Source organism: Armigeres subalbatus, chromosome 3 (genome assembly GCF_024139115.2).
Source record: "Armigeres subalbatus isolate Guangzhou_Male chromosome 3, GZ_Asu_2, whole genome shotgun sequence".
NCBI classification, from domain to species: domain Eukaryota; kingdom Metazoa; phylum Arthropoda; class Insecta; order Diptera; family Culicidae; genus Armigeres; species Armigeres subalbatus.
The window spans coordinates 98,594,079-98,620,479 of record NC_085141.1 but is presented as its reverse complement, the minus strand read 5'-3'; the positions used below and the strand labels follow the sequence as shown (position 1 = coordinate 98,620,479).

Sequence of the window (26,401 nt, the reverse complement as noted above, 5' to 3'; positions counted from 1 at the left end):
AGTGATCTTGAAACAGGTTCCGGCGAAACGTCCGGAATTCAAAATACAAGTCATATTTTGGACCACTAAAATTCCTGATCAAAGTTGGTGTAGTTTATGCATCTTTTTCAAACAAAATATCCGCCTCTTTTGATGAAAGTTGCGAAAAAAATGGTGAGAAAAAAAAGTTACAGTCAAAAAGATTTTTATTTTCGTTTTCAAAACGGGAAGGGGTTTATCAGTTCCGTATCCCCAGTGCCCACTGGGTTCAATCCTAAATCTACTCTCAGCCGATGCTTTGATCCTGTCGTTCTCTGGTGAGTATTCTATCTATCGGTTTTATTATACATGTATTGAAGTTTAATTATTACATCATTGTGCATTGATATCAAGCATTTATACTCTATCTAAACACGAAAGCAGGGCAAAGCCGAAGCGTAATTCCATGGGGTTTAAGTAGGTCAACAACACGCGAGGCGAGAAAATTACAGCAACGTACAACTTGTAATACCGGTTTGTCCTTCCCGTATGAACGTGATTTGCTGCTGTAGGCGCCAAAAATGCGCTATCGAAATTATTTCCATTTTCTGCTTCCGTGCTCATCCTGCAGCGTAAAAGATAGACAACAACAATGTCCAGACAAAACATGGCAATAAAACAGAGACGATATCGAAAGGGGAAAACTAGGATTGAGGGGGAGTTGGAAACTAGGGCAATGACGTTGTCGCTGATCATCGGTCGAAAACAACCAGCCTATATCTACGGTTCGCAAACAGGGACACATTTCGGATCCAATGAATCACGATTGGTACTCTCGGTCAATTACAATTTGAGTTCAGTTTTACGTGTTTTTATTTTGTTCTCCACTTTGGGTGTTCGGTGATTTCTTCTTCTGTGTTTTTTTTCTACAAGTTTCACGTTGTTCATTCTGATCCAGTGAAATGTCTTTGTAGCAGTTTGTTGCGTGTTCTGCTGTCATGGGATAGGGGCGAGGAGAAATATGATGGAGAACGAGAGAGCCTTTTGCATGATGCTCACTGTGCTCTTCAGACTATGCAAATGGGCTTATCAACCAGCCACTTATATCTCCCTGCATCTACTAACGAATCTACGTTTAGGTGTTTCTTCTCGTATACGGAAAATAAATCTTACAGGTTTCACTATCATACCGGAAGAAAGCTCGCTTTCCTTAACTACGTGTAGATAAATGTACCGATAGAAGATAAAGAGAGTTTGTAATCAAGCTCTACAAAAAAAACTACAAAAAACCGCTAAGGAGCAAAACGGTATTCTTTTTACAAATTCCTTAGAGGCTTTAAAAACTTATTTTTTTATTCTCTCTGTGTTGATAGGTTAGCTATCTGGGAATTGAAATAATTTTGCTACCAGTTAGTCGTATGGACTCTATGATTCACAATTGTTCAAGAATAATGGATTATTTTTTATTTTATGAAGATGCGCTGTACCAAGAGTAACTGCTTTCATTGAATGTCCTCGGATCTGGCTGCTGAATATCATCCACCAATAATTTCGTTTTACGCAACAATCTGTCCATTGGTATACATATGCGATACCTTGTCGTTAACATTTTAATTCGTAAATAAGTGATAACCTATTAAATGTTTGAGTGACATAATAAATAATAGAATAGTGTTGTAAATGAGAATTAAAATTAATCAATAAAGCCGCATGATTGGGCAGCATCCAACCGGCAACCAAATGCTCGTTACAAAAACCAGCGGCTGCTCTCTTTTTCTTTAAAATTTAGTTCATTCGAATTACTAAATAACAGCGAAACAGCCCAGATTTGATCTTTCAATTAGTTTTGTTCGATTGAGATTGCGTGTTTGTTTTATTGTAGTTGTGGTTATTTTATCTCTTAATACAATATATTACTGCATAATTTTACATTATCCAAATAGATTCCTAAGAAACTAATATTTACATCTTTGTTGCAATTCTTTCTTCGTTCTCGAAAGTCCTCATTTAGGTACGAAAAAATCATTTCTTTTGATTCATGCCGACATTATTCCAAAATCAAACACACAAACACATACAATTTCGTTCGCTCCGCGACACATTCCGGGTGTTATTTTACAATTTGGCGTCCTCTCCCTTTTGCTTCTGCTCACCATGAGACAACTTTTGCTTTTTCAAACGCATTTTTGTTACTTTCGTCTTTTTTTGTTCCTTTGACTTCCCTTTCTGAGTAAGTGGGGGAACTTGTTTTTTCTCCTGCTTATGCTTCTTAACCTTGTCCAGCTTTCTTTTAGGCACCCGTTTTCGCTTCTTTCGGTGACCCTTCGGTGACGGCGGCAGCAGCAACAGCGTCCAGTCCACCTCCATTCGCATCTTGCGAAGTCGCTTTGTTCTCCCTTGAACTAGGCCTCCCATCTTGCTGCTGCTGGGCTCGACCGTCTGCGCTCCCTCCTGTGTCTGCTGCTGCTGATGCTCCCACCGTGGCGATGACGCTGATTGTTGCTGAGGTTGATGCTGCTGTTGCTGTAGTGGTGCTACTACAGCTGTTGGTTGTACTGTCGAAAACCCTGGATCCATCACTGGATCCAGGGGACTGAAATTTCTGCTGCTGATGGTGTTCCGCTGGGTGAAGATTTTGGTGGTGAAAAAAATGCTGCCGTGGCTGTTGTTGCGGTTTATGGGGCGAAATTGGTTGCTGAGGAGACCGGTTTTGCGGCGCTTGCGGTCCGATACCGCCCTCACCGCCCGTCATTGACTGTTAATCCTCTTGGAGGCTCTTGATACGCTTGGCTGGGTTCTGCAGGTAATCATCGACAAAGCTTTCAGTCTCCAGATACTTGGGTAGCCATTTGGCCAGTTGTTGCTCGAAGAACTTTTCAAGCTTATGGGCGCTCTTGTAGGAGATACTGTCTTCCTGTAAATGAGAAGAAAAAAACAAATTTAAAATAATAATAGGGGAGGAGGTTCGGTTGTGGGCACCGTTCGGTTATGGGCACCCCTATGTATCTTTTGACAGATAAGAGATGCTGTCATTCTGACAACCGTCATTTGTTTGCTAAAATAGCATGATGGTTTGTGCTCAATATCAAACCGGATGGGCATCTCTACTTTGAACTAGAAACAAATAAATTTTTCGTACAAGAAAAACAACACGAAAGTTTTTTTTTGGCCTTTTTCAAAGTGTCATAAATTAAAGGATTTAATTCAAAAAGTGAGTTCTAATGCGTATTTACACAGTAAATTTAATCTATTTTGAGGCCCAATGTCGATTGCCATCAATATTTTAGCGCGAATTTTTTTTTCTTCTCGTTCCAAAAAGGCTGCGAAATTCGGTTGTAGGCATCTTTATTGGTTCGGTTATGGGCACCCTCATTTTATTGATAGATCATTCAATATCGTTTTACTTGTCCCTTAACTTATTTTTAATAACGTTTTAAGGCAGTTTTTATAATTAGTTTGACATAATTGTTCGAAATAATGAGTTTATTTAATATTTTTGTTCTTTGGGCATGTCTAGTCATTATACACATACTTTTTTGGAACAAAGCGTTGACCGATTTGCTTGCAACAAGTTGCATTCGACGGGGAATGCTTTCCCATTGTTTCCTATTGAAAATTGGTCAGATCGGACTATGGGATCAAAATTTATGGCCAAAATATTATTTTTTGAAATGAACGAGAAAGGCACTATTGCCGCTAGGGTGATTAATCAGGATTTTTTTAACTGTGATGCATACCAATAAAACGTAAATCAATGAAAAATTAAAACCCATTTACCTAAAGTGCTATTTTAGACCTTTCTTATGTGATTTTTTTCAACATCCTCCTTAATGCACCGAGGGAGGCATCATCACTGCTAGGTAAATTGATTTGAGTTTTTTTAGCGTCTCCTGGCTTTTAGAATGAATAAACTATTCCTTGTCTTTAAATCTGGGTGGTTTTTATTCATGCTTCTTTATTTTTTAGCTAAGTTTTCAAGCCGAACCACGAAATGAAAATGTCCAAAAATGTCAAATTTTCTAAATTGTCAATATTTTTTTCTAAATCGATGAAATCATATTAATTTCTTTGCTAGTAGTAAGGTTATAAGTTTAGCTTTCGATTGCTATGCAAATGTCGACATAAGATCAACCAGGGCCAAAGTTATGGACCAAACACAAAAGGGTGCCCACAACCGAACCTCCTCCCCTACTAATAATAATACTGTTTCTATTCAGTTGCTAAAATTCTAAAAACAACAAATTAAGTATGATAAATTTACAAAGAATTAAAATAAAAGTTGACGGAGAGGGCTGATTACTATGCTCAAAGCGTTCAAAAGTACTATGCTCATATGTAATTTTTTCGAAGATTATGTCCGCCATTTATCGACACACAAGAACATGAATTTGGTCCACAACTGACTAAATCTCGGGATCGTTACGACTCTTGAATGAAAATTTAAGAGTCTCATGAATGCCAAAAAAACGCAATTATTAGCGCTATTTGGTTGATGGGCTATTATTGGAAACTCGAAGGTAAAACCCAGTAAGAAAAATGGTTTCAATTTTCATTAAGGGAGATTTTGGCTCAGTTTACTTTGACTTTCTTCAAGACAAACACCCAGAATGTGGGTTCTCCGCAAACTGCAGCTAGTCTGAGGAACATGCAAGCTTTTCCCATTGAATTCCAGTGTATTTTGTTTGTGTTTGTAACTCATTTGCAATCCAGTTAAGTGGATACTTATTCGATGAAAAAGATCATTTAATATGCATGCATAGATTCCACCTATACATACAAATTTGGAGGCCATATTTACACGTACATGCGGAATAAATTTTCTTGTCCATAATATTATGATTTCATATGAAGTGATAAGATCCTTTATACAACTTCGTTTATAACTACAGCAACAGTTCGCTAACTGAGCGTTTTTTAACTGGACTGCTTCTTAACTGGGCGTTCGCTAACTGGGCCAAAGCCTAGTTAAAAAGCAGTTTTCCGTCAAAAAACAAAAACAAACACTAGCCTGCAAGGGAGTCTAAATGGTATATTGTTGTCGCTCCATGTAAAACATTGATCATAACAATGCATCGTAAATTTTTTAAAGTTCTCTTATAATGTTTCTGCATTTACAAATTTCGAAATTATGGACATGCCCAGTTTCGATGCAAAGATCTTCGAGATGCCAGTCCAACAATCCTCAATGCCACATGCACATATACATTGCGAACAAAAAACTGCACATCGCATTAAGTGATGATTAGTAACTCAATCTGATTCCATATGACTTCATTTATAATGTTTTACTGCTTCATATATGACTCAAAATAACCTTTAAGCAATTTGATTAGAATATTAAATTCAATTCGGGTGGGTTGACATCAAGGAAAGAGCGCCCAACAGAGCTCTGGTCCCCACAAGTTCCTATCTCACGCTTCCACGGGTCATCCGATGACAAAAGACCGCCAGCTAAGGGTTGTGTACTTAGCTGGTAGTGCAGCCTGGGCACTGTTGTCCTTCTGACATCAGCTAGAGTATCGTTGTATCGCGTCAGCTATACCTAAGGCGGTAAGGTAGCTTACTGAAGCCTCTCAAATACCACGAAAAATGGAGGTAGAAGAAAAAGATAATGTTATTTTTGGCAACCGACCCGGAAACGAAATAAGGACTATGATTGGAAACTCGGTACCTGGAATGTCAGGAACCTAAATGAACCGGGACAAGTGAGTCTTCTGGCTCATGAACTGCAGAAGGTTGGAGTGAACGTGGCCACTATTCAAGAAGTCCGATCGCCTAGATCCGGAGAACGTGAATTCCGAGCCGTGGACCACACGAGCAACACTGCATTCAAGTATAACATCTATCACAGTGGCGGCGGAAAAGCAGAGCATGGAGTTGGTTCCGTAGTGATGGGCAAGCAGATGAAGCGAGTGATGCGGTTGAAACCCATTAGCGAATGAATCTGTGTGTTGAGGCTACGGGGCAAATTCTTCAATTACAGCCTAATCAACGTTTACGCACCGACAAACGATAAATCCGACGACGTAAAGGACACGTTTTATGAATGTCTTGATAAAGCCTATGGATAGTCCCCAAAGCATGACGTGAAAATTGTTATTGAAGACGCTAACGCTCAGGTCGGTAGAGAAAACTTTTTCCGTCCCATAATCGATAGGGAGAGCCTTCACTTCGCTACCAATGACAACGGCTATCGGCTAGTAAATTTCGCTGCTGCCAGAGCTGTTGAAGCGGGCCGCAGTATATTATTTGCAACATTTATTCTTCAGTTCAAATTGCATATTACAAGTATATTTGAACTAAATATTTTATTCCTGTGGATCTTTTTCAAATAAAATATGTACTTGCAAGGGCATTTCATTCTACAGGTTTTATCGCCGTAGTTGACTTATAGTCTTCAGTACCCTTTTTGCAGTAGCGCACTTGATACGAAACTTCACCAAAGCATATTTTCGGCTCAGTTGGCAGAACATATTTTAAGCAGTTTTCCCATATTACAATATGTCGATCGATTCCTGAGTTTTGATCTTATGTTTTCTATGGTGCACTCTTGTTGTAACAAATAACGGAAGATTCTGGAAAAAATTTAAAAAAAGATTTTAAAAAGCATTCACTCAAGATTCTGAGCAAAATTCGTTCGAGATTCTGAACAGAATTCGATTGCAATTCTAATCAGAATCCGTTCGGGACTATGTACACAATCCGTTCGGAATTTCAAATAGAATTCGTTTGGAGTTCTAAAGAGTATCCGTTCGTGATTCTGAACAGAATTCCGATCGAGATTTCAATCAATATCCTTTTGGAATTGGTTTGGAACTTTGAATAGAGTTCGATTAGGATTCTGTTTGAAATTCTGAACAGAATCCGTTTGAAGGTTCTGAACAGAAGCTGTTTCCGATTCTGAATAGAATTCGAATGGTATTTTGAACGGAATCCATAGTTTTCTACGTAGGATAGTATTTGCTGGAAGTAAAAATCCAGCAAAATTTCAGTTCAATTTTGCTAAAACCTAAACTATTTTGAAAAATAAAAGCATTCTTATTAAGCAGCAGTGTATGACATTATTTTTACCTGTAGTTCAACCTTTAGTTCCTTTAAATCTGCAGTTAAAAACCAATGTGCTACTATCATAACCCGAGGTGATAACATTGGAATATATTTGCTGTCGACCTACATAACCTAAATCAAGCTTCAACATCATAATGATGAGAACTTGACAGATTCTCGTGTACAACGAAATATTGGGAATGATAAAAAGCTTTTCCTGTCGTATAATGCTTATCATCGGGCCACATGTAGTGTATTCTTAGAAAACCTTCACGGGCCGCAGGAAAAGCTTAAAGGGCCGCATGCGGCCGCGAGCCGTGCTTTGGGGATCACTGGATCAAATGTTTACCAAATCCTTGCAGACACATAATCTGTTTATTGATTTCAAGGCGACGTACGATTCAGTGAAACGGAATGAATTATGGCAAATTATACTTGACCATGGTTTTCCGGCGAAACTGATACGGCTGATTCGTATAACGTTGGGCGGATCGAAATCAAGTGTAAGGGTTACGGATGAAATATCGACGTCATTTGTTACCTTAGATGGATTAAAGCAGGGTGATGCACTCTCGAATCTACTGTTCAATATAACGCTCGATGGAGCGATTAGAAGAGCTGGTGTGCAAAGAAACGGTACCATTATCACAAGATCGCATATGCTCCTGGGATTTGCGGACGGTATCGATATTATCGGGATTGATCGCCGTTCCATGGGAAAGGCTTTTGTGCCTTTTAAGAAGGAGACAGCGAAGATTGGTGGACTCTCGATCAATACCAGCAAAACGAAGTACATGGTCGCTGACAATCAACGTGGGTTCATTAGTGGTGGTGGTAGCGAAATGGTGCTGGATGGTGAAAAATTTGAAGTGGTAGAAGAATTTGTGTATCTTGGAACATTAGGCACTTCGTAACCAGCTTAGTCCCGTAGTCTGCAAACGTAAACAAATCTCGCGCTGTATACTACTCTGATTCTTCCGGTGGCTTTATACGGCCATTCGACATGGACGTTAAAGGAGGCTGATCGGAGAGCTCTCGGAGTGTTTGAGCGTAAGCTGCTGCGGACAATACTCGGCGGTAAACAGGAGAAAGGTATCTGGCGGCGTCGCATGAATCACGAATTGTACCAAGTGTATGGAGGGCTGGATATTATTAAGCTTATACAACACGGCAGACAACGGTGGGCTGGTCACGTTGTTCGTATGCCGGAAGAACGTCAAGCGAAGATAATATTTAGTAGACAATCCGGAAGAGGCCGCAGGCTTCGTGGAAGGTCGCGTACACGATGGCTTTTTGCAGTTGAAGAGGACCCGAGGGCGCTCAATGTTCAGGGCGACTGGAAGCGATTGGCCCAGGATCGAGTTCAGTGGAGAAGGATACTCCATTCGGCGTAGGTTCAAAGAAGTGCTGTAGCCCATCAAGTAAGTATTTATTCAAAACTTTCCTCTAATTGATTACCAAACTCGAAAGAACTATTGGTTTTTAGTGTGGAACAACTCCGCGCATATTATTGTGCTTTGAATAAGTTTTTCATATACCGTGATGTGCCCTAATTTCGCGCGCGCCCTAACTTCGCGCATTATAAAATTATTAATTTTTTTCAATTTTTAGGTGGCAGTCAAAATTGAAAAATCTAGAGGATTACAAAATATCATTGTTGCTGAATGTTTTTCACGAAAAAAATGAAAAACAAACTTGGTTTAGTACCTACACCAAATAAAATTATTTCAATTTGGTCCTCCCATCGACCGCCATATTTGTTTGTGCTTAGCACAGCGACGAGAACATGACATGACCCAAGTAAACAAATGATTTTACTGTACAAAACTGGCTACTTTCTGCAAATATTTGTATTTATTATGCTCTGTTGGATATGTTTATTCGTCATTACTATTGAATAGTGTAATATTTTATGTCAGGGACGGGAACGGTTGACATTTCTTTTTATCATTCAATCTGCCACGAAGTAAAAGAAAAACAAAAACACGGCAGCCGCAGCAGCAGCCACGACCAAGCAGACAACAGTCAGCACATGATTTTATTATTTTCTCTCCCCACAATTAATGTTTCTGTACGCTCATTTCACGACGTATGACCGTTTTTTGTGGTAAATGATTATTTCTTTACTCCTTGCTCATTTTAGAGACTAGAACTAATGAATTAGTACCAACAGCTAGCATTCTTTCTAGGCTTTGCGCCACAGGCAATTAAACTCGATTCTGTTTTGTTTGCGCTGCGCACGAACCGAAACAAAAAATCTGCTGACTGCACCGACGGCTCGACTCTCACGCAGCAGCAGGCAGGAACATACAAACAGTTTGCCTCATCGGTAAAAAAAATGTCACAATGAGGCGTACATTTTTTTTGGAAAACTGTTTCGGTTTGTGCGGTGCGTGAAATTTGACCGGATAAAATGTAAACATTCGCATAATCACAGTGTTTTACTGTACATTTCCCGACACTGATTTTGTGTTTATTTAGACTTTCGATTTGTGCGCGAAATTGGGTATATGAGAGTAATTATGGTGCCTAATTTCGTTTATTGTTGTTGCGTAGTTTCATTTGCAACATTCTAATGAAACAAAAGCAATATAATGCACAGGACAGTTTTACACTGAATAGAACCCGAAGAGTTCATTCCCATACGCTTTTTATCTAATTTTCAGGCGGATAACCACCGACATCGACTAATGTTGACTTGAAAAATCTTATACATCAGTGCCTGCTATAACTATCAAATCCGATGTGTAAAATGATGCTAAAATGTGCGATGTGTAAAATGATGCTAAACTTAAGATAAAACTACTGCAGCTTTTTCGATAATGTATATAATATTATTCTGAGCTTTTGATGATGTGTTGTATAAAATACATATTTGAAGATGTCCTATGTAAGAGATAGCGGAATTTAAGACTTTCTTTCATGACGTCTCGAAAATTCAAACTTTTTTATACACTAGGTAAACATTGCTCACACAATGCCTTTTTTTTCTTAAAATATGGTTTATATTTCAGAAGAAAACGATATTTTAGGAATTATGACTTGTGTCAACTAAAATTCATGAAGTAATATCTAAGCAAAGCTCCAGGGTCGAAATATAGGTACATACCATTTCGACTAAAGAATGGGTCACTGACGGCTGTCTGATACCGTTATCTGTATATTTTGAACAATGGATGCATGCTTTTATTGGTCAATTGATTATATTTCATCAAACCAATAACGATTCAATTCCAAACATGAGCGAAGTTAGGAACACTTTTGCGCGAAATTAGGAACTATCCTATTTTCTTGCGCGAAATAAGGAGCATACAACGGTCTAAGATTCATACCCCAATTTTTTTTTAAATAGCGGCAAAATTTGCAAGTGACATTTTTTTTTTGAGAACCTAGAATCATTCTACTACGTGATGCAGTAGCAAATGGCCACTACATGTTTTTTAATGAACGTTTTAACTTTGTCAGTTCTTAAGTGCGCGAAATTAGGGTAGGGTAAATCACTACTTGGGCCTATGGACCCCATTCCCGGCTCACTGCACAGAAAGCTAATGATTTATACTGTTTAGTAGCCGTAGGTTTATGATTGATCATTTTAAAAAAGTCTCCTATTTATCTCGCACAATACTCAATATTTTTCAACCATTTATTTCACTCCTAATCGATCCAATTATAGAAAATAAAAATGTAGATTTCAAACTTTTGCTCTTCGTTGCAACACCACTGAGCCGGAGTGATTCTTTCCACTTTTACAAAACGGTATCATCAAATAAACACCTACCTGAAAATCGTCACAGTGCTCGATACAACCATTGCTTCAGGCTGTTTATCACCACACAATAATGCTAAACTCACGCACTTCAATCTTTTGTAATTTAGATTTTACATAAACATATTGGAATACATTTAAAAATGTATCCTCAAACCGAACAAAAAATCACCTCGGCCCAAGAACTTCTAGCTGTACAGTGCTGCCAAAAGGCCATAAGTCTTATTTTAGTATGAAGATAATCCTTCATCGTTAATAGGAAAACTGTGTAATACGTTGACGCTATCATGTTATTTATAATTCTCTCGATTTCAAAAGTGTTTGGAAGAAATTTGGATGAGTAAATATGATGAGTAAACCAAATAAAAATGATTATGAATAATACCATCTGGCATCTTGTTGTCGTGGAACGTGCATATTTTTGTTTACGTCGCATTTTCTACCGTCCCGAGACAGAGAATGAGAGTAAGATGTTGAGAGATTGAGTAAAATATTGCGTATGCCGAGGAGATTTGGGGTATGCTGGATAAGCAATCGCCTATGACTGAAATGAGTGCTGCACCATGCTAATTTAAATCAAATAAAAGCTTTTTCAAGCGGTGTTTAGCAAGAATAACTATTTTTGAAGCAGAGGTGAACCCCATCGCAATATTACAGGGCCCACAAAATTCAGAAAAGTTGCCCCTAGTCATAAATATCAATTAAATAATGCAGTCGTGCGCATGTTAGGCCGGGAATGGGGTGAGAAACCCTACTTCACGGTACTCGTGTTCCGCTTGACTACTTTTTAAATAGACGAATACTTTTTGAGCGAGCCAAATTAAGGAAATTTAGATGTTTTCTACATAACAACAAAAGTGATTAAAATTTTTATTTGTTTTTGAATAATAATCATGTACTGATAAGTTTTATATCACATTTAGAAGAAGGTTTTATGATATCGCTTCTATTGCGCCTAAGTTTTATATTTTACTAAAAAATTTGCAGCTAGACGAATACTTTTTGTACCCACTGTATCCTCTTCTGGACGAAGAAAAGCTGATCACAATCCAAAATGCCACTCCAAGAATTTTAATAGGATCAAACAACGCAGGCCTCATAGTCCCATTAAAAACGGTGCAATATTCGATTAAAGGCCTACAATTAACATTCTGTCATCTTGGGTGGACTGTACATGGAGAAATCGAACCATCGACCGTAGAAGATGCTAATCAATTTCATGTGTACCTTTGTTGTAATGATCAAGATACGGAACTGACAGAACTAATTAAAGAAATCTCACTCAACTTTTCAAAAGAACCTAAGTAACATTTTTTCATGAATTAATTTGAATAGCGCAATCAACAGAGCAACATGAAAGCTATTGATTGCAGTATTCAAATTCATTAAAAAATGTTACTTAGGTCCTTTTGAAAAGTTTTAGCGAGAAATGTTCAAAATCGAAGATTTTGGAATTAAACAGCAAGGTCCTAAGATGTCTGAAGAAGACGAGAGAGCCCTGGATATCATGAATCGAACACTGAAGCATTGTAAGAATCGGTACGAAGTCGGACAAATTTATAAGTATAACAATTTTACCTTTCCTGACAGTAAGCCTCAGGCACTCCGCCACTTATCTATAATGGAGAAGAAAATGGATGCGGATGCAGAATTTGCTAAGCAGTATTGCAGTATTGGTTTGAAGCGAAGCTGAAACTGAGCATTTGGTCCTTCTCTGTCCAGGTGAGCCCCCGAAGGCCGAAGCGAAGCCGAAACTGAACCTGGCATATCCGTCACTTTTACAGATTACGGCAGAACAGACGTCACCAACTAACTGGTACTGCCCCACGAACTCTCTTGCAACTGGTGTTAGTCGGCGGCATAAAATTTGGGAGAGTACCTTGTAGGCGGCGTTCAGCAATATGATTGCGCGGTAGTTGCTACAATCCAGCTTATCGACCTTTTTGTAGATGGGACACACGACACCTTCCATCCACTCCTGCGGCAGATCCTCATCCTCACAAACCTTGGTAATTAGCCAGTGCAGCGCTCTAGCCAGTGCCTCACCACCGTGTTTAAACAGCTCTCCTGGTAGTTGATCAACTCCAGGGGCTTTGTTGTTTTTCAGCCGGCCGATCTCCACCTGGATTTCCTGGAGATTTGGAGCTGGAAGTCGTATGTCCTGCGCGCGTGCTCCCAGGTTCATTACCACACCGCCAAAGTCGAGTCAAGTACGAGACACTGAAGACGACCTTACTATTGAGGTCGAAATACGTATCAGTCAAAGGTACAATAAAGTGGTGGAATTAAATAGGATTGTTCAAACTCGTCTCATGACAAGTAGGGAGCGGGACCATTTGGGCAGCACCCCCTTGTACCGTCCGCAACGTTAATAACTCGACCGCGTTCCAACCTAATGGCTTGATTGTTTGTACATCACTAGATATCAACAGAAACTAACCATGTACTACAAAACAAGTAATTGGGTTGTAACGCGTTCGAGTAATGAACGTTGCTGACGGGAATAGGGGGTGCTGCCCAAATGATTCTCTACGCTATAATACCGCTACCGTTGTCTGCCACAACGCCATTCAGGTGCTTATATCTTCGCACATATAGGGCTGTGGCACGTAGCCCTTGCATAAACGGTTTAACTGCTCATAGAACTTTCGCACGTTATAAGCGCGGTACAATTGTTCCGTCTCTTCACGGTCTCGATCTTCCTGCTGGCGCTATTTTCTCCGAAAAAATCGAGTTTTTGTCTGTTCCGCAGCCGTTTGTATCGTACATCGATCGCCCTCGTGCGGTGTTGCAGCAATCTCGCCCATGCTGCATTCTTCTCTTCCACTAACTGCTCACTTCGCCGTCATACCAGTCGTTACCGTGCCTAGTGCAGCGATTGCGGTGCTTCCGATGGCGGATCGAATATCTCTCCAGCCATCTTCAAGAGACGCTGCGCCTAGCTGCTCTTCCGTTGCGAGTGCCACTTCCAGCTGCTGCGGGTAGTCTTGGCCTAGTCTACCGTCTTGTAGCCGCCCAATGTTTAGCCGCGGCGTCCGACTTCGACGCGTGTTGTACACCGTCGAGAGTTTTGAGCGCAGGCATACTACAACGAGGTAGTGGTCGAATTCAATATTCGCACTGCGGTAAGTACGTTCGTGATGTCAGAGAAGAATTTACCGTCGATTTGGTTTTCCGTTTCTTGGTTAGGTGATCTCCATGTGGCCTTGTGAATATTCTTGCGGGGGAAGAAAGTACTCCGGAGGGAGGCTGCAAAGTTTACGCAACGTTGGCCGTTGTCATTCGATATGGTATGCAGACTATCCGGTCCGATGACCGGTCTATACATATTTTCCATTTCCTGAGCGTTCATTTCGCCGATGACGATTGTGACGTCTTGCAGTGGGCATCCATCGTTTGTCTGCTCCAGCTGTGTATAGAATGCTTCTTTCTCGTCGTCGGGTCTCCCTTCGTGTGGGCTGTGCACGTTGATGATGCTATAGTTGAAGAATCGGCCTTTTATCCTCAGCTTGCACATCCTTGCGTTGATTGGTTGCCACCCAATCACGCGTTGACTCATCTTTCCCAGCACTATGAAGCCGGTTCTCAGCTCAATGGTGGTGCCACAGCTTTGGTAGAAGGTAGCCGCTCGATGCCCGCTTTTCCACACTTTCTGACCTGTCCAGCAGATTTCCTGCATCGCTACGACCTCGGAGTTGCGGAGATGTAATTCATCATAGATTATCCTGTCGCAACCTGCGAAACCGAGTGACTTGCAGTTCCATGTTCCAAGCTTCTAATCGTGATCCTTTATTTTCGACGCCTAGATCGTTGCCGTCGATTGTATCGAGTAGTATTATCTTCTATGTTGTTCGAAATGTTTGATTTAAAAGGCGACTTATTGGGCCTGCGCCATCATCCTGTCTCGTCGGAGGGCCGTTGTTGCAAGTTCTGTTTAGGGTCCCACTTAACACCAGGACTTGGGCTTGTGTGCTTTGAGCGGCACACGGTCGCTTTGGCAGAACCTGCTTGCGGATACATGCAGCTTTTTATAGAAGTTCAACAGAGCCCACTGGACATAGTTCCTGCTGCCCCATTACCGATTCCTTGGGGTATCCATATTACCCCCAGCCACCCTATAAGTTGCTCCAACTCAGTCAAGGTTAATTTGCTCCAAAAAGTTTATCAAGGCTAGGTACCAAGGTTATTGTTCTGTAATTTTGATTTTATGTTGAGTCCTTGTTGGGTTCCGGAATTGCAACGTCTACTGGGTTTTCCAAATTTTACGGTTGCTGGGCAAGCAGTGGAAAGGTCAAACACTTTCGATATATTAGCAACCAGTTAGCGTCGGACTGATCGACACAGGAGCACGGATCAAGAAGACAATGGCTGCTTATGCCAGTTTAAAAAAAAAATCTATTTATAGGCCATATAAAACCTATATCAACAGAAAAGCGTGAGCGTCAATGGAGGTGGGTCGGCCACATATTATGATAGCGCGGAGACGAAATTTATAAGCAAACACTATAATGAAATCTGGCGTACATCGCACCAAAGACAGACTCAAAGTCTCGTGGCGAAGAAGCCACACCAAAGAAATAAAAGAATAAGTCGGTACGAATCTGACCTGGACCTAGGTCAATACTGAAAGCAGCCACCGATGATAAAGATCTATTACGTTGGTCCTCTAGATGTACATAGCTCATACGTCATGAATAATTGAGTGATAAAAATGAGCACTTCTGCTCATTGTGATTTGAACTTACCTGATAGAACAGATACACATTATTGAATAACCGCCTGATGTCGGCAATGAACGACGAAATATCAGTGTAGTGCTCAGGGTTAGTCATCTCCAGCTTGTCCCGAATCATCGTTAGCGAGATGGGGCTACAAAAAAAAAACAATCAGCTGTTTTAATATTCATGCAAACCAAAACCAGCATCGACACTTACTTGCAAACAATGTCATAGTACGCTTTGTTAACTTCCGGTTCCAGATGCCGGAACGGCATACTGGTTTCATACTGACAGAAAAGTTCCAGTATAATCCTCTGCAGAATCTTCAACTCGAGCGGGGTGATTCCTACGTTTCGCTTTTCGCCTGTTGGTTCTAAGAATAATAGAATTGGTTATTCAGACTAGCAAGGATCCCAGAAAGCGCCTACCCGGTGGCAAATCGGCAAAATTATAGCACAGCAAACACTGCCAGGTTTCGCTCTCGTCCGGCAGACTGTCGATCACTGGTATGTGACACGTCTGGTGAAACACTTTGGGACACTTATCACAGCACATCAGTTCACCTCCATCCATACACACCGCGCACCAATCTTCGTTTGGGTCCAGCTCCTTGGGGAGGCTTTTGTCGTCCACGAGTACTCCAGCGCCAGCACCTGCCACCATTCCGCTGGTGTTGAGATCCGTTGAGCTGTGTACTTGTGGCGAGGTGGTTTTACCACGATGACCTTCCGGTAGAACCTGCACACCGTTCGAGTCTAATTTTGCGATGGTTGCCATCAGGTCATTCACCGAATCTTCGCAGGTTTTGTCTATTGATTCGGCAAAGTCTTTTCCAGGCTGTAATATAGGTAACAAACGAGTTATTAGAATGAGGAATGTTTGGCGGAAGGTGACATCAACTAACTTCATTCGTACTAGGTGAGGGAGTCTTCGGATTGGTGGAAGTGACATTCGGAAGCGCATTCTGCAACTGCTGGAGGTGATGATTGGCTTGTTGTTGCTGCTGCTGTTGCTGTTGTTGCTGCTGCTGCTGAAGTTGTTGCTGTTGTTGATGGTGATGCGCCATTTGATTTGGAGCTCCTGGTCCTCCCGGGCCAACATTACTGCCGTTTATCATCATCGAATTTCGCATCGTATCCGGCGATTTCAAGGGTATTTTGAACGACTCGTTTGGTCCATTTCCGAACAGATGTAGTCCAGATGGACCTCCAAACCCTGTAGGGTACCGATTGATTTTGAAAATGCATGAACAGTATACGATTTTATAATCGAATGTTACCATTGTTTTGCTGTCCTTGCATATTTTGAGGAATGTGCCATTTAGCGCCACCTCCTCCCCCGCCTCCCCCGCTATTGCTCCCACTCGGATGCTGTGGTTGCATCTGACCAGGCTGTGGCGAATTAGGGTTGTATCCGGGCGGGGTCTGCTGACCAGGATAGCGCATTGCTGCTTGCTGCTTTGGTGTGAGGAGAGTAGAAGTATTCTTTGGTTAAAATTAAAAGGAAGCGATCAGTCTTCTTGAACAGATGGAGATATAGGATGAACATTCTTTTGCGATAAAATACTTACATTTCCCATCATGTGTCGCATGGCGGCCGGAGGCATAGCAAATCTTTGGAAGTTTTGGAAACGTGGATTGTTACCACCCATACCCATACCGTTGCTGTTTGGGCCGGGTTGTCCTTGATTGAAGTTCTGGTGTCCTGCGGCTGCTAGATAACCGGGAGGCGCACCACCCATTTGGGCAGCCATCCTATGCTGCGGACCTGCTGAACCAGGTGGAACACTACCCATGTAGTTAGCTGTGTTGAATTGATTATTAACATTAGCATTGCCAGCTGAACTCGGAGCATTGTTGGGCGAACCGCGATTAGGTCCGCTCGATTTTTGATGACTCAAGAGATTACGTAAATCTAGAGGATTAGCGGTATGAAAGCATATACACCATGGGAGCAGGGAGTGGGTTTGGAAGTGGAGAAAAGAAAACACGAACAAAAACAATGTTACGCTAATGAAATGATTTATAATCCTCAACCAAAAATGATGAGCGCATGATGAATAAAACCAGAGCCACAACCAATAGCCTGGGGGTGTTAGCTGAGGGTCCGACCAACTTACCCATATTCTGAGGATGTGTGGAGGAACTGACGTGCTGTTGAGGTGGCATGCCATGTGGCGGACCCATCGGGAATCTCCCGAAACCACCTCCGGGACCATTTTCCTGGGAAAACGTTCGTCCCATTGGATGATTCGGTGGGAAAGCACCACCTCCCACCGGGACTCCTCCGTTTCCATTGTACATAGGTGGCACATTTGGGAACCCTCCGGGCCCGTTGGCATTGTTGGAAGTTAACGTTGTCATTCCTGGACCGGGCATGCCTGGCCGCAGAGGAGGTGTGATGTTAGGACTGGGCTGTTTGGACCTGTTTTGAACTACTCCGGGTACTTGTGGGACACCAACGGCGCCGGCAGGCCCAGGTGGAGGTGGGTATACTTTTCCATCGACAAGAATCGTACCAATGCGAGCTATAACTGTAATTACGAAAGAAAGTTTTATTGAGAATATCTTACTAACGTTACGAGGCACATTCATAGATGTTCTTGTTTACAACTCACCATTTTGCAGCTCAGGAACATTCGATAGGAACAACTGTACTCGAACCGGTATCTCCGGGTTGGGGATATCTGCTCGTTGACATTTCACTTTTTGTAAATGCCTGGCCAACGTTTTCTTGCTGTACAGAACTGCGCTGTCACTGCCCTTCTCCAGGGCACTTTGCACAAACTCTATGCAATGATCCGTGTGACCAGATAACAACTGAAGTGCTTCCTTCTTTTCGTTTAGTACCTGTAGTTTCGTGTCACACACCTAGAATGGAGACGCAGATGTTATGATAATTGTTGATGCTTAGAATCCTCCTCTACCCAACCTTACCTGATTCAACCGGTAGACCAGCTGCTTGCCGCGCATGTTGACGGCATTGGTCAGCTTCACCACCAGGTCGGCAATCTCTTTGGACAGTTCCTTCTTCTTCTCGGTTATCAGCGCCTGTCGGTCGTCTATCACCTTCATTGCACTGGAGAGGAGCACCTTTTTGTAGCCGATCTCGCTGAGGAGCGCCTGCAGCGAGTTCCTCGTTTCACTGGCAATCTCGTTGGCGAACTTGTACTTGTGATCTCGGTGGTCCACTAGCTGGCAATCGCGACACGTTAACCGGTCGCACGTCTCGCAGTAGAGGGACAGTTTTTCCTGAAGATTGGAATAAATAAAGTGAATAATTATTAATGTGTAAAAAGTATATTTTGATTTTAACTTTTGATTACAAAAACTAGGAAAAGAAATTAAGGTCTTTCGCTAACTGCTCTATCAGGCGGATTGACTAGAAAACTTATTGTTTGCAGTTGGATATTATCGATCCATGGCTAAACAATGCATTGAAAAGCTTTACAACAAAAGTGAGCTGTTTATTAGAGCATACAAGAGTTTCACTATTTTTAACAATTAAATTAAGTTCATTCAGTGAGTGCAAGTAATAGATGGATACACTAGTCAACAGTGTTTTACTCCCTTCAACCATTCTTAGTGTACTTGAAAAATTTTTCTTCGCTGAATTCAGTCATGTATTCAGATTTTTTGTAACACGTCCAGTTTTTGAGAAAAACGGGTTTAAATTCACAAAACTACGTATTCTTATGGGAATTTGGTTTCTCTGTTCTGTAAAGCTGGTTTTTGGTTTATAACTTTGAGAAAGAGGTTTGAATTATATTGAAGAAATCGTACAAGATGTAAGTAAGTTGCTGAATCTTATTTGACACGTTCAATTGTTGTGAAAAAAACGGAATTGAATTCACAAAAGTACGTATTTTCATAGAAATTTGTTTTCTCTCCTCTGCAAAGCTGAATTTCGGCTCCTCACTTTTAGAATAAAGTTTGAATTTTGTAGAATGGACCTTGTTGAATACATGTGGGTTGTTGGATTTAATTTGGCACGTTCATTTGTTGTGAAAAACGGAATTAAATTCACAAAAGTACGTCTTTTCATAGAAATTTGGTTTCTCTCCTCTGCAAAGCTGAATTTCGGCTCCTCACTTTTAAAATAAAGTTTGAATTTGGTGAAATGGGTCTTGTAGAATGCATGTGGGTTGTTGGATTTCATTTGGCACGTTCAATTCTTGTGAAAAACGGAATTTCATTCACAAAAGTACGTATTTTCATATAGGAATTTGGTTTCTCTCCTCTGCAAAGCTGAATTTCGGCTAATCACTTTTAGAATAAAGTTTGAATTTTGTAGAATGGGCCTTGTAGAATGCATGTCGGTTGCTGGATTTCATTTGGCACGTTCATTTGTTGTGAAAAACGGAATTTCATTCACAAAAGTACGTATTTTCATAGAAATTTGGTTTCTCTCCTCTGCAAAGCTGAATTTCGACTCCTCACTTTTAAAATAAAGTTTGAATTTTGTAGAATGGGCCTTGTAGAATGCATGTCGGTTGCTGGATTTCATTTCGCACGTACATTTGTTGTGAAAAACGGAATTTCATTCACAAAAGCACGTATTTTCATAGAAATTCGGCTTCTCTGTTTTGTGAAGCCAAACAATCCGTTTTTCACAACAAATCAATGCGCCAAATGTCATCCAACCAACCATATGCATTCTGCAAGGCCTATTCTACAAAATTCAAACTTTATTCCTAAAGTGAGGATCCGAAATTCAGCTTTGCAGAGCTTGAGCTTGAACTTGAGCTTGATTGACTGCTCGTAGTTGCTACTCCATTATGACCAGATCAGCTGTTCTTGCACAGGGAACCAACAGATGTTTGCTTGGGACTAGCACACATCTTCAATGTACAAGTACTGGTGATCTCATTTGTTAGGTCATACTGGCGCCTGCCACGTCAGAATGCAAGTCAATGTAGGGAAGGGGAGGAAATGATGATGCAATAACTCGCCCACTGCAAGCCGAATATACCTCTGCACTTGCCACGAGTTCATGCGGAATTTGTTGGAATTTCTGGGTTAGGTTGGAGAGGCAGAGGTCCGTCTTGGTTAACGAGCTGCCAATGTGATAGATAGGAGAAGGTAACTGATGGAATTTCTAATTGGATGTAGGAAACGAGCTCTATAGTTCATTTCCAATTCTAGCAGATTACTGTTAGAATACTCAAGTTGAAGGTATAGGAATAAAAAAGGAAACGGTATGAAAGACCATTTCCAGTTCTAGCGATTGCTAGAACATGAGAAATATAGAGGAAGATACAAAGTAGGAGAATGGAACGGACCTGGGATTGAACCCACGACCTCCTGCGTATGAGGCAGAAGCAGTAGCCATATGACTACCAAGCCCGCTTCGAAACAAGAGAGATCACGCACAGAACTGATAAATTTTATTACCGGCCGCGCAATGCAGATCACAATAATTCGTCCGACCGCGCGATCGTTCTGCTGTCCGAAACATGAGAGATCACGCACAGAACTGATAAATTTTATTACCGGCCGCGCAATGCAGATCACAATAATTCGTCCGACCGCGCGATCGTTCTGCGGTCCGAAACAAGAGAGATCACGCACAGAACTGATAAATTTTATTACCGGCCGCGCAATGCAGATCACAATAATTCGTCCGACCGCGCGATCGTTCTGCTGTCCGAAACATGAGAGATCACGCACAGAACTGATAAATTTTATTACCGGCCGCGCAATGCAGATCACAATAATTCGTCCGACCGCGCAATCGTTCTGCTATCCGAAACATGAGAGATCACGCACAGAACTGATTTTTTTTTATTACCGGCCGCGCAATGCAGATCACAATAATTCGTCCGACCGCGCGATCGTTCTGCTGTCCGAAACATGAGAGATCACGCACAGAACTGATTATTTTTATTACCGGCCGCGCAATGCAGAACACAATAATTCGTCCGACCGCGCGATCGTTCTGCTGTCCGAAACAAGAGAGATCACGCACAGAACTGATAAATTTTATTACCGGCCGCGCAATGCAGATCACAATAATTCGTCCGACCGCGCGATCGTTCTGCGGTCCGAAACAAGAGAGATCACGCACAGAACTCGATCCGAAATTCAGCTTTGCAGAGCACAGAATCCAAATTTAATTGAAAATACGTATATTTGTGAATTAAATTCCGTTTTTCACAACAAATGTACGTGCCAAATGAAATCCAAACACTCACATGCATTCTACAAGGCCCATTCTACAAAATTCAAACTTTATTCTAAAAGTGAGGAGTCGAAATTCAGCTTTGCAGAGGAGAGAAACCAAATTTCTATGAAAAGACGTACTTTTGTGAATGAAATTCCGTTTTTCACAACAAATGTACGTGCCGAATGAAATCCAACAACCCACATGCATTCTATAAGGTCCATTCTACAAAATTCAAACTTTATTCTAAAAGTGAGGAGCCGAAATTCAGCTTTGCAGAGGAGAGAAACCAAATTTCTCTAAAAATACGTACTTTCATTAATTAAAATGCGTTTTTCTCAAAAACTGGACGTGTTACAGAAAATCTGAATACGTACCTGAATTCAGCGTAAAAAATCTATTGAGTACATTAAAAATGGTTGAAGGGAGCGAAAAAAAGTTCAATTTTGTTGGATAGTGATATTTGTGTTTCCGAAATGTCACTTCAATTTGACAAAATGATGCTCGACAAGTACACCGGCGTGTATTACACTCTTTCTTGGAAAGCACATATTTGTTAAAAAGAAAAAACATTCTTCAAAGAAACGCATTTTTCTGCTCTCGCCTCTTAAAAGGGGGCTACCGAGTCTCCTGAAAGGAAGCTTCTGAGCCTCTTAAAAGGAGACTTCCGAGTCTCTTGGAAAAGGCTTCCTTGCTTCTTAAAAGGGGCTTCTTCTCTTGAAAGAAGGCTTCCGATTTCGAGCCTCTTGAAAGGAGGCTTCCGATCCTTTTGAAAAAAGGCTTTTGAGAATCTAGGAAGGAGGCTTCCAAGCTTTTTAAGAAGAGGCTTACAAGTCTCTTAAAAAAGGATTCCTGAAAGAAGGCCTATGAACCTTTTGCAAACTGGAGCTTCTGAGCTCAAAGGGGGCTTCCAAGCCTCTTGAAAGGAGGCTTCTGAGCCAGCTGAAAGAAGGCTTCCTAGCCTGCTGAAAGAAGGCTTCCGAGACTGCTGAAAGGAGGCTACCGAGCCTGCTAAAGGAGGCTTCCGAGCCTGCTGAAAGAAGGCTTCCGAGCGTGCTGAAAGGAGGCTTCCTAGCCTGCTGAAAGGAGGCTTCCGAGCCTGCTGAAAGGAGGCTTCCGAGCCTACTGAAAGGAGGCTTCCAAGCCTGCTGAAAGGAGGCTTCCGAGCCTGCTGAAAGGAGGCTTCCGAGCCTGCTGAAAGGAGGCTTCCGAGCCTGCTGAAAGGAGGCTTCCGAGCCTGCTGAAAGGAGGCTTCCGAGCCTGCTGAAAGGATGCTTCCGAGCCTCTTGAAAGGAGGCTCCCGAGCCTCTTGGAAGAAGGCTTCCCGAGCCTCTTGAAATGAGGCTTCCGAGCCTCTTGAAAGTAGGCTTTCCGAGCCTCTTGAAAGGAGGCTTCCCGAGCCTCTTGAAAGGAGGCTTGAGGCCTCTTGGAAGGAGGCCTGAGCCTCTTGGAAGGAGGCTTGCCTCTTGGAAGGAGGCTTCTGAGCCTCTTGGAAGGAGGCTTCTGAGCCTCTTGGAAGGAGGCTCTGAGCCTATTGGAAGGAGGCTTCTGAGCCTCTTGGAAGGAGGCTTCTGAGCCTCTTGGAAGGAGGCTTGAGGCCTCTTGGAGGAGGCTTCCGAGGCCTCTTGGAAGGAGGCTCTGAGCCTCTTGGAAGGAGGCTTCTGAACCTTTGGAAGGAGGCTTGAGCCTCTTGGAAGGAGGCTTCTGAGCCTCTCTTGGGAGGCTTCTGAGCCTCTTGGAAAGAGGCCTGAGCCTCTTGAAGGAGGCTTCTGAGCCTCTTGAAGGAGGCTTGGAGCCTCTTGGAAGGAGGCTTCGCCTCTTGGAAGGAGGCTTCTGAGCCTCTTGGAAGGAGGCTTCGAGGCCTCTTGGAAGGAGGCTTCTGAGCCTCTTGGAAGGAGGCTTCCTGAGCCTCTTGGAAGGAGGCTTCTGAGCCTCTTGGAAGGAGGCTTCTGAGCCTCTTGGAAGGAGGCTTCTGAGCCTCTTGAAGGAGGCTTCTGAGCCTCTTGGAAGGAGGCTTGAGCCTCTTGGAAGGAGGCTTCCGAGTCTCTTGGAAGGAGGCTTCCGAGCCTCTTGGAAGGAGGCTTCCGAGCCTCTTGGAAGGAGGCTTCCGAGCCTCTTGGAAGGAGGCTTCCGAACCTTTTGGAAGGAGGCTTCCGAGCCTCTTGGAAGGAGGCTTCCGAGCCTCTCTTAAGGGAGGCTTCCGAGCCTCTCTTAAGGGAGGCTTCCGAGCCTCTTGGAAAGAGGCTTCCGAGCCTCTTGAAGGAGGCTTCCGAGCCTCTTGAAGGAGGCTTCCGAGCCTTTTGGAAGGAGGCTTCCGAGCCTCTTGGAAGGAGGCTTCCGAGCCTCTTGGAAGGAGGCTTCCGAGCCTCTTGGAAGGAGGCTTCCGAGCCTCTTGGAAGGAGGCTTCCGAGCCTCTTGGAAGGAGGCTTCTGAGCCTCTTGGAAGGAGGCTTCTGAGCCTCTTGGAAGGAGGCTTGAGGCCTCTTGGAAGGAGGCTTGAGCCTCTTGGAAGGAGGCTTCTGAGCCTCTTGGAAGGAGGCCTGAGCCTCTTGGAAGGAGGCTTCTGAGCCTCTTGGAAGGAGGCGTGAGCCTCTTGGAAGGAGGCTTCCGAGCCTCTTGGAAGGAGGCTTCCGAGCCTCTTGGAAGGAGGCTTCCGAGCCTCTTGGAAGGAGGCTTCCGAGCCTCTTGGAAGGAGACTTCCGAGCCTCTTGGAAGGAGGCTTCCGAGCCTCTTAGAAGGAGGCTTCCGAGCCTCTTAGAAGGAGGCTTCCGAGCCTCTTGGAAGGAGGCCCCCAAACCATTTGGAAGGAAGCTTCCGAGACTCTTGGAAGGAGGCTTCCGAAGCCTCTTGGAAGGAAGGAGCCTCTTGCAAGGAGGCTTCCGAGCCTCTTGGAAGGAGGCTTCCGAGCCTCTTGGAAGGAGGCTTCCGAGCTTCTTGGAAGGAGGCTTCCGAGCCTCTTGGAAGGAGGCTTCCGAGCCTCTTGGAAGGAGGCTTCTGAGACACTTGGAAGGAGGCTTCTAAGACACTTGGAATGAGGCTTCTGAGCCTCTTGGAAGGAGGCTTCTGAGCCTCTTGGAAGGAGGCTTCTGAGCCTCTTGGAAGGAGGCTTGAGCCTCTTGGAAGGAGGCCTGAGGCCTCTTGGAAGGAGGCCTGAGCCTCTTGGAAGGAGGCTTCTGAGCCTCTTGGAAGGAGGCTTGAGCCTCTTGGAAGGAGGCTGGAGCCTCTTGGAAGGAGGCCTGAGCCTCTTGGAAGGAGGCCTGAGCCTCTTGGAAGGAGGCCTGAGGCCTCTTGGAAGGAGGCTTCTGAGCCTCTTGGAAGGAGGCTTCTGAGCCTCTTGGAAGGAGGCCTGAGCCTCTTGGAAGGAGGCCTGAGCCTCTTGGAAGGAGACTCTGAGCCTCTTGAAGGAGGCTTCTGAGCCTCTTGGAAGGAGGCTTGAGCCTCTTGGAAGGAGGCCTGAGGCCTCTTGGAAGGAGGCTTGAGCCTCTTGGAAGGAGGCTTCTGAGCCTCTTGGAAGGAGGCTTCTGAGCCTCTTGGAAGGAGGCTTCTGAGCCTCTTGGAAGGAGGCTTCTGAGCCTCTTGGAAGGAGGCTTGAGCCTCTTGGAAGGAGGCCTGAGCCTCTTGAAGGAGGGCTGAGGCCTCTTGGAAGGAGGCTTGAGCCTCTTGGAAGGAGGCTTCTGAGCCTCTTGGAAGGAGGCCTGAGCCTCTTGGAAGGAGGCTTCTGAGCCTCTTGGAAGGAGGCTTCCTGAGCCTCTTGAAGGAGGCCTGAGCCTCTTGGAAGGAGGCTTCTGAGCTTCTTGGAAGGAGGCCTGAGCCTCTTGGAAGGAGGCTTCTGAGCCTCTTGGAAGGGGGCTTCCGAGCCTCTTGGAAGGAGGCTTCCGAGCCTCTTGGAAGGAGGCTTCCGAGCCTCTTGGAAGGAGGCTTCCGAGCCTCTTGGAAGGAGGCTTCCGAGCCTCTTGGAAGGAGGCTTCCGAGCCTCTTGGAAGGAGGCTTCCGAGCCCCTTGGAAGGAGGCTTCCGAGCCTCTTGGAAGGAGGCTTCCGAGCCTCTTGGAAGGAGGCTTCCGAGCCTCTTGGAAGGAGGCTTCCGAGCCTCTTGGAAGGAGGCTTCCGAGCCTCTTGGAAGGAGGCTTTGATTTACTGATCTTAGTGCATATTATGTACAACACAAAGTTTTAGAATCATAAGTTACAATTTTCGATAAGTTTTTGTTAGAATTGTAATACATCCGCCCTTACGCATTTTTGTTCGATGTAGCTAGCGAAGGTACCTCCATCAATACATGATTGAGAACCGCTGGTTTAGTGGTCATATGAACAAACTTCCAGCACAGACAAACAGACATAACATATTGAACACTCATCATCGTTCAAACACTAACGGCATCTCGCGTCAAACTAGAGCAAATCCAATGCGCTCGCCCCGAGTGATCTATTGTCTGTTTGTCTGTGCTTCCAGATTTATCAATCCGGCGCCTATTTACCTTGTTTTAGCCCTCCCTAGAAAAAATAGCACCCTCCCTAGGATTTGAAAAGTTAGTTAGAAGTGATATCTATTTTCAACATATAGCATAATGAATTGCTGAAAAAGTTTGAAGCCAAAAAAGTTATCTCCCATATTCACCCTATCATAATGAAATGACTGGAAGACTTAGATTGTTTATCATTTTTGAGAAAGATTCCCATCAGAATCCGAGAAGAATTCTCATTGGAATCTCCGAAGAATTCCTTACAGAATCATTCCTTTCGGTATAGTT

At 43.2% G+C, this 26,401-nt stretch overlaps 1 protein-coding gene across 9 annotated transcripts in view; it reads right to left on the bottom strand.

The window, feature by feature from the left end:
- Nucleotides 1-801: 801 nt before the first annotated feature.
- Nucleotides 802-26,401, bottom strand: part of LOC134221095 (E3 ubiquitin-protein ligase TRIM33-like) — a 160,724-nt gene continuing 135,124 nt past the window's right edge. For 4 of the 9 annotated variants that reach the window (XM_062700283.1, XM_062700280.1, XM_062700281.1 and 1 more), the window contains exons 4-13: nt 18,426-18,740; nt 18,107-18,359; nt 17,609-18,022; nt 17,060-17,403; nt 16,769-16,973; nt 16,394-16,704; nt 15,918-16,326; nt 15,706-15,862; nt 15,517-15,640; nt 802-2,872 (exon numbers count right to left, since the gene is read on the bottom strand). In XM_062700283.1, the coding sequence (XP_062556267.1) occupies nt 2,717-2,872; nt 15,517-15,640; nt 15,706-15,862; nt 15,918-16,326; nt 16,394-16,704; nt 16,769-16,973; nt 17,060-17,403; nt 17,609-18,022; nt 18,107-18,359; nt 18,426-18,740 (2,688 nt within the window). In that variant the 3' untranslated portion in view covers nt 802-2,716. The remainder of the gene's footprint in view (nt 2,873-15,516; nt 15,641-15,705; nt 15,863-15,917; nt 16,327-16,393; nt 16,705-16,768; nt 16,974-17,059; nt 17,404-17,608; nt 18,023-18,106; nt 18,360-18,425; nt 18,741-26,401) is intronic. The other 5 variants (XM_062700284.1, XM_062700286.1, XM_062700285.1 and 2 more) reach the window with 5 other exon arrangements.